This window comes from Erinaceus europaeus, chromosome X (genome assembly GCF_950295315.1).
Source record: "Erinaceus europaeus chromosome X, mEriEur2.1, whole genome shotgun sequence".
Classification (NCBI taxonomy): Eukaryota; Metazoa; Chordata; class Mammalia; order Eulipotyphla; family Erinaceidae; genus Erinaceus; species Erinaceus europaeus.
In genome coordinates, this window is record NC_080185.1 from 26,576,426 (window position 1) to 26,588,524 (window position 12,099).

General features: G+C 34.5%; 1 protein-coding gene across 6 annotated transcripts in view; it reads left to right on the forward strand.

Annotated features, from left to right (window-relative positions):
• MBNL3 (muscleblind like splicing regulator 3) overlaps window positions 1-8,361 on the forward strand; it is an 80,049-nt gene extending 71,688 nt beyond the window's left edge. For all 6 annotated transcript variants that reach the window (XM_060183599.1, XM_007517017.3, XM_060183600.1 and 3 more), the window contains one exon: window positions 660-8,361. Coding sequence is in view for 2 of the 6 variants with exons in the window: in XM_007517017.3 (XP_007517079.1) it covers window positions 660-671 (12 nt within the window). In the remaining 4 variants the exon portion in view is untranslated. The remainder of the gene's footprint in view (window positions 1-659) is intronic.
• The last annotated feature ends 3,738 nt before the right edge of the window (window positions 8,362-12,099 follow it).

A 12,099-nucleotide genomic window follows, 5' to 3' on the forward strand; every position in this document is an offset into this window, starting at 1 on the left:
GGGATAATGGCAACATGGGAATATAACAAAAAATAAAATATAGGTTTTGAGAGCACTGGATCCTCATGAGTTGCTTCACATCAAGGTAAACAAACATTTTCAAATATAAATAGTTTTCCAACAGAATATTGTCTGGAAAGAGTGATTCCAATTTGTTGGATTCCATTAAAAAAGTTAGAGCTGTTCACCAGACCTTATGACTTTAATATCTAACAGATGTTGACAATTTCTCTGAAATCCAAAAATATATAATTATCTAAAAATACTAGAAATATCTGCCTAGGCTTCTTTCAGTCTATTTCTATACTGCTCCAGAACTTTCAAATATAAAGTTTACTTAATCTGAGCATATTCAAACCATTTGCTATCAAACATTTTCTTTGTATACCAGGCATTATAGGAACTGAATGGATGGGTGAATGTTCTCAAAAAGTTTTGGCAGTGTGTACATAATGCCTTAAACAACTGAGTGTATCTCTGTTGACTAAATAAGAGCCATAGATTGTCATGACATATAACCAGTGACCATTTCTAAAATTCCCATTTTCAGAGTGAGAAATATCTTGGTATTGTTCACACATAGAATTGGTACAAAAACAAGAGTTTTGACTTCCAGTGCAATAATCATTTAATATTTTCACTCTTTTTTTTCATTTCAGTTGAAGTTCTAAACAACAGATCAATGGAATACCAGAATCTTTCAGTGAGAACCTTCATTCGGCCTATCTATATATATTCTCGCATGTCCTCTTCTGCCAACACAATAAGTGTGATGCACTCAATTTATTAAGCAAGACATATTTACCAACCAACAACGTCAAATGAAAAGGTCAATGGTGATGTTAAAAAAAAAAACATACATACACAACTAGTAACTACTGCATATCTTCTTTTGACTGTTAGGTAGAACATGCCCATTAAATTTTGTGATTTGTTGCATTCTTTATGATTTCAGTAACCGTAAAGATAAGTGAGTCTCTACAGTGGACTGTTTCTTTACTGTGCATTCTTGGTGGGTAAATGTTCCTGTTTTTGAAGTGTTACCTTACTGTTTTGTTTATACACTAGTCTGTTGAGTTGATTTAGAATGTAACAATTATAACCAGTACCACTTCCCCCAATTTATTATATTGTGTTGTGATGTGCTGTGTTGTATCAGGTTTTTTCATACTATAGTAGTTTGCTACATATGTAAGGTGTGTGATTTCAACTCCCAATGTTATTAATCAAAAACAGAAAAGTATGCTTAAAAACATAACAAGTTAATGTTAAAATGTTTTCTCTTTAAAATATTTCTGTAACTTTCTTGAGGCAGACATTTAAATGCCTCACTTTGGAGTGTGCACATAATCTGTTAAAAAACATGTGGGTGTATAATTTGTACCTGTAGATCTGACCTTGCCTGATATGATCACATTACTAGACTTTTGTGATAGATAATTACCTGCAAAAAAGCAGGAAACTTCTTCAGACATTAACCTCTACCTTCACTCCTCCGAAATAGCTTGAAAAACAAGAATTTGCCTTTAAATGAGTTTCACAAAATTTGTACTAAAATTATGTAAAGTGCCCATTACATTTTTTTAATGTGTGGCTCAAGGATGCTATCTCCTAAGTTGAGTGTCTAAAACTGAGCCATTTGTCATCTTCATCTGAGAAATTAGTACTTAGAGGTTTAAAGGTAGGCTAATTACAGGTTGTAAATTAAACAGGAAGATGGGCACATGAAGATAGCTTTTATATATTGGAGGAAAGTATGTTAGAAAAAACATTGCTATGTAACCTTTTACACAAGTGCCATTTTCCAAATGCAAATGGCTTGCACTCTTTAGACTACTCTTTGAATAATAAGTAAGAGGCAATCTAGCAAAAGTCAATCAGGGTGAAAGAGAATGGGCTCCAAATGAAGTCTTCCCTTCCCAAATGGACAGTTTTACCTATTGATCACAGCTGGAGCCTGAGTACAGGCTTGGAGAAATGGCAGGTTTGGCGGGGGGTAGGGAAGTATTTGAAATTATTCTTTGGTTTATGTATAAATCGTCAGAATGATGCCCACACTTGTCTTTAACTTTGGTACTATGGACGTTCCATTTTTGTCAGACACTTCAGTGAAGGAACAAACACTTGTGGTAAATGTCAAACACTGGCCTTCCAAAATTTCAGTAACAAGAGAATGGTTGGTGAGATTTGTTTGCTTAATAAATCTTTGAAAATTATAATAGGTCTTAGCCTCTCTTAGGTGAGACAGTGACTACATTCTACAGAATTAAAATGAACTAAACATTACTATTACTTATGACATATCTTTATAAGCTAGTAAAATAGTGATCATTTCCAAGTGTATCTAGCATATCTCCTCCTGCTTTTTTTCTTATCGTCTGGGGCTTCACCACTCCACTTCACTGTTATTTTTCTATATGAAAAGACTGATTTTTTTTTCTTATAGAAAAAGATGGAAAGGGAAAAAGAGAATGAGTATAAGACACCACAGCAGTGAAGCTTTCTCCAATGCAGTGGGGGACTAGATTTAGTAGGTACATGACAGACCAGAAACACTATCCAAGCAAACTATTTCAAACCTTCTCTATTTAGTTATCATTGTTACTGTTATTATAGTTTATACAGTGATGGAACCATTTCATCGACCTAGATTTAATCTGTTCTATGATATTTATCTTTTCCACTGAAAAGTCTGAGACTGTCAAATTTGAGATGAATAGAGAGGTTTTCTTTTCACCTTTATGAAAATGGCTAAGAGAAATTTTTGATTTAGAACATCTTAAGGAAGCTAGTCACGTTTGAATCAGAGAATAATAAAATTGGCAAAACTGTTTAAAATTGATAAAACTGAGGAACACGTGACTTGCCAGGATTACTTAGTTACTTTTTGGCATTAAGATCTAGAAATAGTTTTTGAAGCCCAGTTGTTTCTGCTTTGCATTGATTGTGCTTCAGAACATCTGAGAATTTATTCCAAAGCAGATTATTTTGGCTCAGAATACAAAAGACCAAAATCAGCTCTTTGCTACTATGTATTATGTTAATATTGTCAGTCAAAAACATGATCATGATATTCTTTCTAAATGGTCAGACTTATATGAAGTCGTTTTTATGTCAAGTGACTATCATTTGTTTTCAGTATTGCCTGAAGTTGAGGACAAGAGGCGTCTTGATCTGTTCATTCTTTGAGCCATTTCTGTTTTGAGAAAGTTTAACATTGTTAGAGAAGAACTTTTTGTGAAGCTAATTTTGGTATAATCTGTCAGTGCCTCTCTAGAAGGGCAGATCTGACCACATGAAACCAGAAATGATGCACCCAAACTATTCTTTGAATGATGTATTCCTAAAAATTGAAAGAGACTGCTTCAGTGAAAATGAAATTTCATGAGGTTTTTTTTGTTGTTGTTGTTGTTGACATTTTGATACAGCTTACTGTCTCATTTGACTTTTGAAAGTTATGATGGAGCTATACAAAGACAGTAAGCTGAGATTACAGCTGCTTTCATGTTGCTTTAAGCACTGGAAGACATTAAAAAGGACTATAGTAAGCTGTCCAATGAGTAATATTCAGAATTGTTGTATTTTTGATGTCATAATCTTCAACATTGTTGGCACTGTGAAAGTTGCTTCATAAGTAAATTTAAAGGAAGACTAGAAGAACTAAAGTTTTGATCGGATGAAAAAGAATTTTGATGAAATGCAATTTAAGATAATGCTGTATAGTTGTGCAATGACTTATCTTTATTCAAGAAGAGATATAAGTCATTAGACTATAAATTTCCAAATAAAGAAGTCACAAACTAATCAGTGACTCTAAATGCCAATTAACCCAATGACTTGTATATATAAAAAGTCAAGCCTTGTGATTCTTAGCTAACAAATTATATAACCTTTGCATTTTATAATGGCCTCTATTTTATTTACCCAAAATTTTTACTCAGTCCATTTTTCTCAGTCTTTTGCTAAAATATGCAAGAATGTTGAAACAGACTAAATAGGTAATATATATAGGAAAATATTTTAAAATTTTATCTCTTAATAAGATTTTAGAAATGTCAGTTCTTTGCAAAAGTACTATGTGTCCATAACATATTTTAAAGAGGAATTGTGACTAAATTTAAATGGATTCATAAAATTATTATTTTAATAGCGTATTTAAATTGCAATTGGAGCATGATTCCGCAACCACCTAATGCATTCATTTAAATGTCTAGACACAGACAGTCATCTTCTCCCTACTACATCAATCTCCCATCTGTTTTCAAACATGTTAAAGCACTTTGACCTTGCCATAAGTGTTGTCCTTCACCACTAGATTGTGTTCACCAATGGGCAGCCTCAGTTTGCTAGCTCTCCAATTTGGGAAAAGCAAGTACCTGCTCCTACCAACAAAAGAAATTAACTGAAGTAATTACAATAGAACCTACTTTCAGCAGCATGGACAGTAAGCATAGTGATACCCAATTAAGGAGAAACACTGGCATTGCATTTTATTAAATGATATGAGAGGCAGACCCCTGTGTTACCTGGGATGTTATTAGGTTCTTATCCTTATCCCTTTGGAGAGTGTAACTGAGAATGTTCTTAAGTAAATTGCAGCCACAAGGTTTCTACATTTTAACTGTAGGGTAGGCTGTGACACAAAATGATTAGAAACTGGAATATTTTTTTAATCTCCTCTATATTTCACACACATTGAAATAGAAACAGGATTGCAGGAAATAAGATTTCCCAATTCTGTTAACTAGATTCAGGAAGATAGTGGCCTAATTTTTTTTTTTATTTTATTAGTGCCTGTCAAAGGCAGTAGAGTAAACAGTATATCAAAGAGTATAACAGCTTTCATGTATATTTAGCTAGTACCTTAATCAAACTGTAAATATAATTACTAACACAGATTCTGAGCATCAACTCATTAATTGGTGCCTTGTTTGCATTTTTCTTATTATCTGTTAAGGTTTTTATTTTTCATATCTTTAAGTAACTAATAAAATTAATTTGAAGGAGAGTTAGAGAAAGTTTAATATTTTACTACATATAGTCACACCCCCCTGAGATAGGTTCTAAAACTGACACTGAAACATGACAAGATATATAGTCCATGACTTTTCTTTACAGTTCACAGTTTAAGAACAAACTTGATTTTATATACAAATAACAATTTAAACTAATTATTTAGTTGTTGTGTTAGCAACAAAACTACAACATGGCTACCTTTAGAATTTTTTGTGAACATTTTACTTATAAACCATGTGTGGTTTTTCGACAGCAGAAGCATGTCGAAAATATAGCTCAAAACTCAGAGGGCAGATATGGTTAATTTTTTAATCCCAAACTCCCATGTGAAAGATGAATTTGTGTCCTTGTGTAGCTTTTTAAACATAAAGTTTACAACACAGGAATTCTAGAGTCAGGCTTTATAACTTAGAATGTGTTGTGTGGATAGGGTTATTCCACAGTATTTACATTTTGAAACATAATCCTGGCATTAGCCTGACCTTTGTCCCGCTTACTTTTATTTATTCAAAACTGCTTTATTGAAGCACCCTAGCTATACTGCAAAAATTCCCTTTTCCAGAACTACAGATATAAATATATCCAAATGTGGATGAAAGAATGACAGAAAGCATATTTTCAAGCTGATTCTCATTTGTAAAACCATGCCTAAAAATACTGTGGAATGACCCATTAACAGTGTTCAAGAGACATGCTGCAGTTAACTGATTGTCTCAGTCTCAGTTAGGGTGTGAATGTGTGAGACACCTTCTTTGCACTTGTGTACATAGTTCATAAAAGCAATGCCTGAATTTTTTTGTTTTAGATATAAGAAGACTGTGATGATAGTGGAAAAGTTAGTAAGAGAATTATTTCTAAGACTTTAGAAGGAGGGGGTTTTTGCTGTAACACTGAACTCTAAAGCATGGTCTTACTTTGCTTTGTGGAGGCTTTCTAGTTTGCTAGAGAAAGTGGGCCTTAGGCAGCAAGTCAACTTCATCTAGCAGCACTGAACAAAAGTAACAATCTACTCCTTCATATATTTTGACAACTACACCAGCATAAATCATTTCTTTTCTAAATCAATCCTTACTACACACACACACACACACACACACACACACACACACACACACACACACACACACGTGCAGGTTTCTAGTTGGAACTTTCTTCTTTCAGTGGTTGCTAGCAGTGAAATGTATCTTACAAGATGGATAGTCCCATTATGAAAGGGTTTGTGTTCATAGTCCACAGAAACTTATCAGTTCATCTAAAAAATATCAGTTATACATTAATGAATACGTATCTAAGTGACAGTCAAAATTTTATGTTCACCTCTGTTCTGACATTAAAATCCAAAAACTCAAAACCAAATTTGAAACCACTGAAAGATTTAATTTAATAATTAAATCTGGTCAGTATAGGCCATTTCTTGTCCTTTTGCAAAGGAAGAAATAAATGCTTCTGGCACAACTTTAGAAATGACTTATACTTACATTGTACCCTTGCAGTGGCAACTGTTTCCTGCCTTACCTTTATCAGATTAGAAAATAATTCACTGTGCCACTTCAGCCTCCCCTGTTTTTAACTAAACAGGAGAAAACTGGCCAAAACATTGCATGCATAAGAGCTGGGTAAGAATGTTTCAATCAGACCATCTCTGTCAATTTCTGCTCCCACAGCACCATTTAACTTTTTATTATCTCCAGACAGAGAAGTACAGAAAAGGTCAAATTTAGAAAGGTTTAAAGATAGATTGACATATGTACTGTGAATCTAACTCTTGGAACATGTTGCCCTTGTCCTGGAGAAGAAACCTACCCATCTCGGAACTGAGGAAGTTAGTTTTAGAATTGCTACCCATTTTGATAGTTCTCACTTGTAAAGACAGGAAAATAAGCCAAAGCCAGAAAGCAGTCCAAGCCTTACAGTTGTCCAATAGCTCAGGGCCAGTTGGTTCAAAATTTACTTTTTTCCTTCCTGAAGCCTTTATTAGAGTTAGCTGTGTTATTAACAGTCTGACCAAATAATGAGCATTTCCATTGATGTCAAATAATAAGCATTCATTTCTTCTGTAGTTAGGAATTCCAACTTAAACCTTACCACTATTATCTTTTCCCAACTTAATACATATTCTTGTGTTGACATTTTCTTGTGAATCCATAAGCCAGAATATATTCTTTAAGATCAATGGGAAAACAGTATGATTTTCAGCCCAAAAGAATCATGTCAAAAATAATAATAATGAACCCAGAGCATCACAGAATGTATCTAGAAAATTGATTGCAGCCATTAGTTCACATTCTTTAGAGTTTAAACACAATGCTTGTTAATTAAGTAAAATTGGACTTGGAGTATGCCAAAATGTCAGTAATTGAGTTCAAAACTGGGCCTCTATTAGTAAGTCCAGGGAAGGATTTAGTTTAAGTAATTAATAGTTTTCACTTCTTGTGGCCTAAATCTTATCTTTTAAATAGTCATTTTCAATATAGTATACTTAGAAGGAGAAAATACGTCACTATAAATTAATTAGTCACAGCTATTTGGAAATAATGCAAAAAAAAATCTCGTTAGTTATATTCTACATTATACTACTTTTTTTTAAAAAAAAAAAGCCTCTCTGTAACTTGACCTAAATGTAACCTAACTTTAAGTAGTGTTCTTTCTTCTCAAAATGTACGACCTGAATATGTATCTATTGTAGAACTGCTTTATTTCATCACTTTATCTCTCTATATAGATGCTTTTACTTGATGGTGGAAACCAAATTGATCTGTCTGTTGTTTCCAGCAGTTGAGAGAATTATGTGACCATAATATCACTGGATTCTAGGGTTGTCCTTCCATAATTAGCTCTCTTTGATTATTGTTGTTGCAGCCTTTATTTCTAGAAAATGAACCATTTGTTACTATGTCTCTAAATTACAATAATTAAAATTAAGATTTAAAATTGTTATGTTTCTAAATGTACTCTTCTATGTAGAAAATAGGTGCACATATTTTGGACCAGAAAATGTCAATTTAGGAATGCCTAAAGATAAGAAAATTAGTATCCGTGTTCAACAATTATAGACTTAAATAATGATCAAAATATTTCACAGATATAAACTGTTCCTACTATACTTTCCATAAGAATCAATAGCTCATTCTCTCAGCTGTTTATACTTTCCATAAGAATCAATAGCTCATTCTCTCAGCTGTTATCAATAAAGCAGATGCATTGACTTCTTTTTTCTTTTTCATTTATTTTAAGTTTTAATGCCATAGTGTTTGCTTGTGTTTAGAAGTACATTATTATGCAACTCATTTTAGTATGCTGTTTCTGTTTTTATTCTTTTAATAAAGTATGTGAATTTCTCAGTTATGTCTTTTTTATGAATCCATCTTGCATATTAAGAGTTCATTTAAAAATATTCATCTCTTAGAATAACAGTTCTCATATTTATTAATTTTAGTATAAAATTCAAATTTGTGACAGTTCAATATTATAATTCATATAAAGAATACCTTTATTTTCAAATATACCTTCAGTATTTGAATTACGTAAATAATACATCCATTGTATTAGATGTATTATTCTTATAATATTGAATTTACGAACACAAGAAAGACAATTGTAAAAAGACATGTATTTTAGTAAAGAGAACTAAAAATTTTGAAATAATGCTTACTGGTTTCGATTGTGATTCAGAAATTCTAAGTTATATTTACAGACACATTATTAGAAACTTGTAGTTTCTAGTTCTTCATTGATATCCTGCATCTTCAGTAAAATATGAAACCAAATGGTGATCACTTTACTGTTTTCAGGATGAGCCTCCCTGGTTTCATAACAATGAGGTGTTTGAACTTTTCCACTGTAAATGTTTTCTCTCCCTTAAAAATCATTTTCTCCAACAAATAGCATGGGGATAAAAGGGTAAAAGTCTTTGTTCGTTAAGAAAGCAAAATGCAACTTGGTACTACTTCATGCTGAGAGTCTCAAAATACTAAAAGTCATTAATAAGTTGCTTCTCTACATTGACCTTTATCCAGTAGTCAGACTGATGGGAAACTGGGGAGAACTTTTGGATGAAAGCTCGTGACAGAGTAAAGTGTTATTCACTTCTCTATGATAGTGAAAAGTGGGAAGGGAGGAGGCCGGGTCCTTGTATCATCTGAAGCAAGCAGAGCTACTAGTTCCCTTGCCCCATGTGCCCTGCTTCACTATTTCTAAGCGTGCTTTCCACACTACCATTTTTTTGTAAGTTAAGTATGAACCCTTTGACATGTTATATATATATGTCTGTGAATCTGTGACAGTGCAGCACTAAAACCAGTCCAGTACATAGACATTTGCAAGAGGTCTTTGGCCTTTTCAGAATTCAGTCCATGTCTTTCTCTTTGAAGCTGCTGCATGATGGATAAGAATTCAGAGCAGACATTCCCCACCATCATCAAAAAGAAGTTTCCATTAGCCAGAAGTTGACACACAGACAAAAGCAGATGTAATCCAACTTTATCTTGCCATGTTTTGATCTTTCCGCCCAACATCCTTTTAAATCCCTCCTCTCCACGTCCCCGAGGCTAGCCTGTGGTCTTCTTGAAGCCACATGGTAGTAACTTATCAAGTCTACTTTCTCAGGTAGTTCTGGATTTTGGCATCTCAGACTGGAGAAAAGTTCCTAGCTGAGAGCTCAGAGATAAGTAAGACTATGTTGTTAAAGACTGCCATTCCTGAATGTGGTGCCTCCTCTTTAAGTGTTTGTGGTATGAAACGGCATGATTGTATAATGTCAAATACAAGACAGTCACATGCCCTAATGAGGGAGATATGTTTTACTAAAGCAGAGATCCAAACACTGAATGACAGCATTTAGGCAGTAGCCAATTTCCATTGCCAAGAAGGGGAGACTCTTTGAATTATGTTATTGTTAGGAAAGCTCTCGTATAATAATCTAAAATAAGTACTAGGAGGAGTATGAGGAGCCTACCAAAATACCACAGACCAACTCCACGCATATAGCTAACATCTACTGTAGGGAGAATGGCACTATGAGAGCCCTGATACATGATCACATTTTTGGAGCAGTCTAATGCCTGCACTTGCTACTTCATTCAACAGATGAAAACACAGACTCTGACTTTTAACTGTATATTTTCCTGTACTATAAATGCTCCTTTTAATAAACCCTATCAGATACTCCCTTCAATGTCAACACTTACACTTCTCCTAAGGCAAAAGGGTGGTGACGATCGAAAGCATAAGAGTTCTGAGCCTCAATGTTCAAAAAGGGCAGCAGCCACTGACACCATGGTGAAGCTCATGAGAGAATGAGAGCTGGTCTTATTCTTGTCCTAGGAAACCTCTATCCAGAGCTAAAGTGCCGCATTCCAAAGTGATTGTAGAAGCTGGTTCCTATCAGTATAGCCCAACATTGTTTATGCTGTGTATGGAAACATTGCAGTGCAAAGTTAGGCAAGGTACCTGGGGTAAAGAATAGCAGATTCAAGACAAATCATGGGTTCTCCTGTTGAAATGGAGGGAGATGTCTCTCTATAAGTGATACAGTGCACTGCATGTGTGTAAAAGTACAGAGACAGATTGGTGGGACTTCACGAAGTAACAGTGGATGAAGAGCAGAAGCTGTAACAACCATTGTTGGAGCAGACCTTTTGTTAACAACTGCACTGTGAGAACAGAGAATCTGAGGACTCTTTGCAGTAAGCATCCATCTTAGAAAACCATGGCTACAAAAGACGGTGGTCAACAAATCAGTGATCAATGTAGACCTCAAGAAGAGGGTGGAAAAGCATAGAACTGAACTGAGACTTTGTCATTAGAACTCGTGATCTGAAGAGTTGAATGATTCTTTGTTGGGGAATTTGGCAGTTAAGGGAGAAACATGTCTATTAGCTAAATATCTTTCTATGTATCTTGTAAGTGACTGATGTGCCTTTGTTAACTATTTAATAAATGTGTAGTTCATTAGAAATATTTTGGTCCTTTTTCTTCTTTTTTTATTTACAGAGTCACAAGTTTTAAAAAATCCACTATGCTAGAAAAAATAAAACCAAGAGTCAAGTGGTGGCACACCCAGTTAAGTGCACATAGTACAAAGCACAAGGATCCGGGATTGAGCCACTCTACTTCCCATCTACAGAAGGGGCCACTTCACAAGAGGTGAAGTAGATCTTCAGGTATCTATCCTTTCCTCTCCCTCTCTATCTCCCTCTCCATTCTCAACCTCTCTGTCCTATCCAATAAAATGGGGGAAAATGGCCCCCAGGAGCAGTGGATTTATAGTGCCATCACTGAGATCCAGCAATAACCCTGGAGGAAAAACAAAGCGATAAAGAAAGAAAAGGAAGGAAGGAAGGAAGGAAGGAAGGAAGGAAGGAAGGAAGGAAGGAAGGAAGGAAGGAAGGAAAGAAAAGCAAAAAAAAAAAAAATCAAGACCATATAAATCCAGGTGCATGATGGTTACAGTTTGGGGCTCCAGTTAGGGCTTGCCAATAAATAAGAATTTTGTGCTGCCAAGTAATTATCAGTCATAGTTGGTGTAGAAGACCTTACTATCAAGTGATTATCATAAGCTGAGCATTGGTCAGTGACAGACACTTCTATAATAAGCAACTCCTTGTGCTTAATGGACATCATCACAGGTATGCCAGATCCTGAATATGCTTGGGACCTCAAGAATCATTGGGATAAGACTGTGGGACCATAAAATCACCCAAATTACTCTTAAAAAGTCAATCACACAGCCATTTTAACAGGTAATTTCAAATCCCACCTCCCACTACAATGTCTGTATACCTTGTTCATTAAACTAGATTTCACAACCATAAACATCAGGTTTAGTTCATCTATTATCCTTTATTATGCTGATAGTAGTTGCTACACAGTAAAATGTCCAGTAGAAGATTTTTTGGAAAAATAACTAGGAAGCTAAGGCTTTTTATTACATAGATAAAGACCCCATTCAAATAAAAATTTACACAATGATAGATTGGGTCTCGTGAGTGTGGAAAGATTTCAGGTAGCTTATTTCTCTCTTCAATCTTTGTATCTCTATCTGCTCCTTAGTTTTGATATGCTATTGCTTTCTGCAGGTCAGCC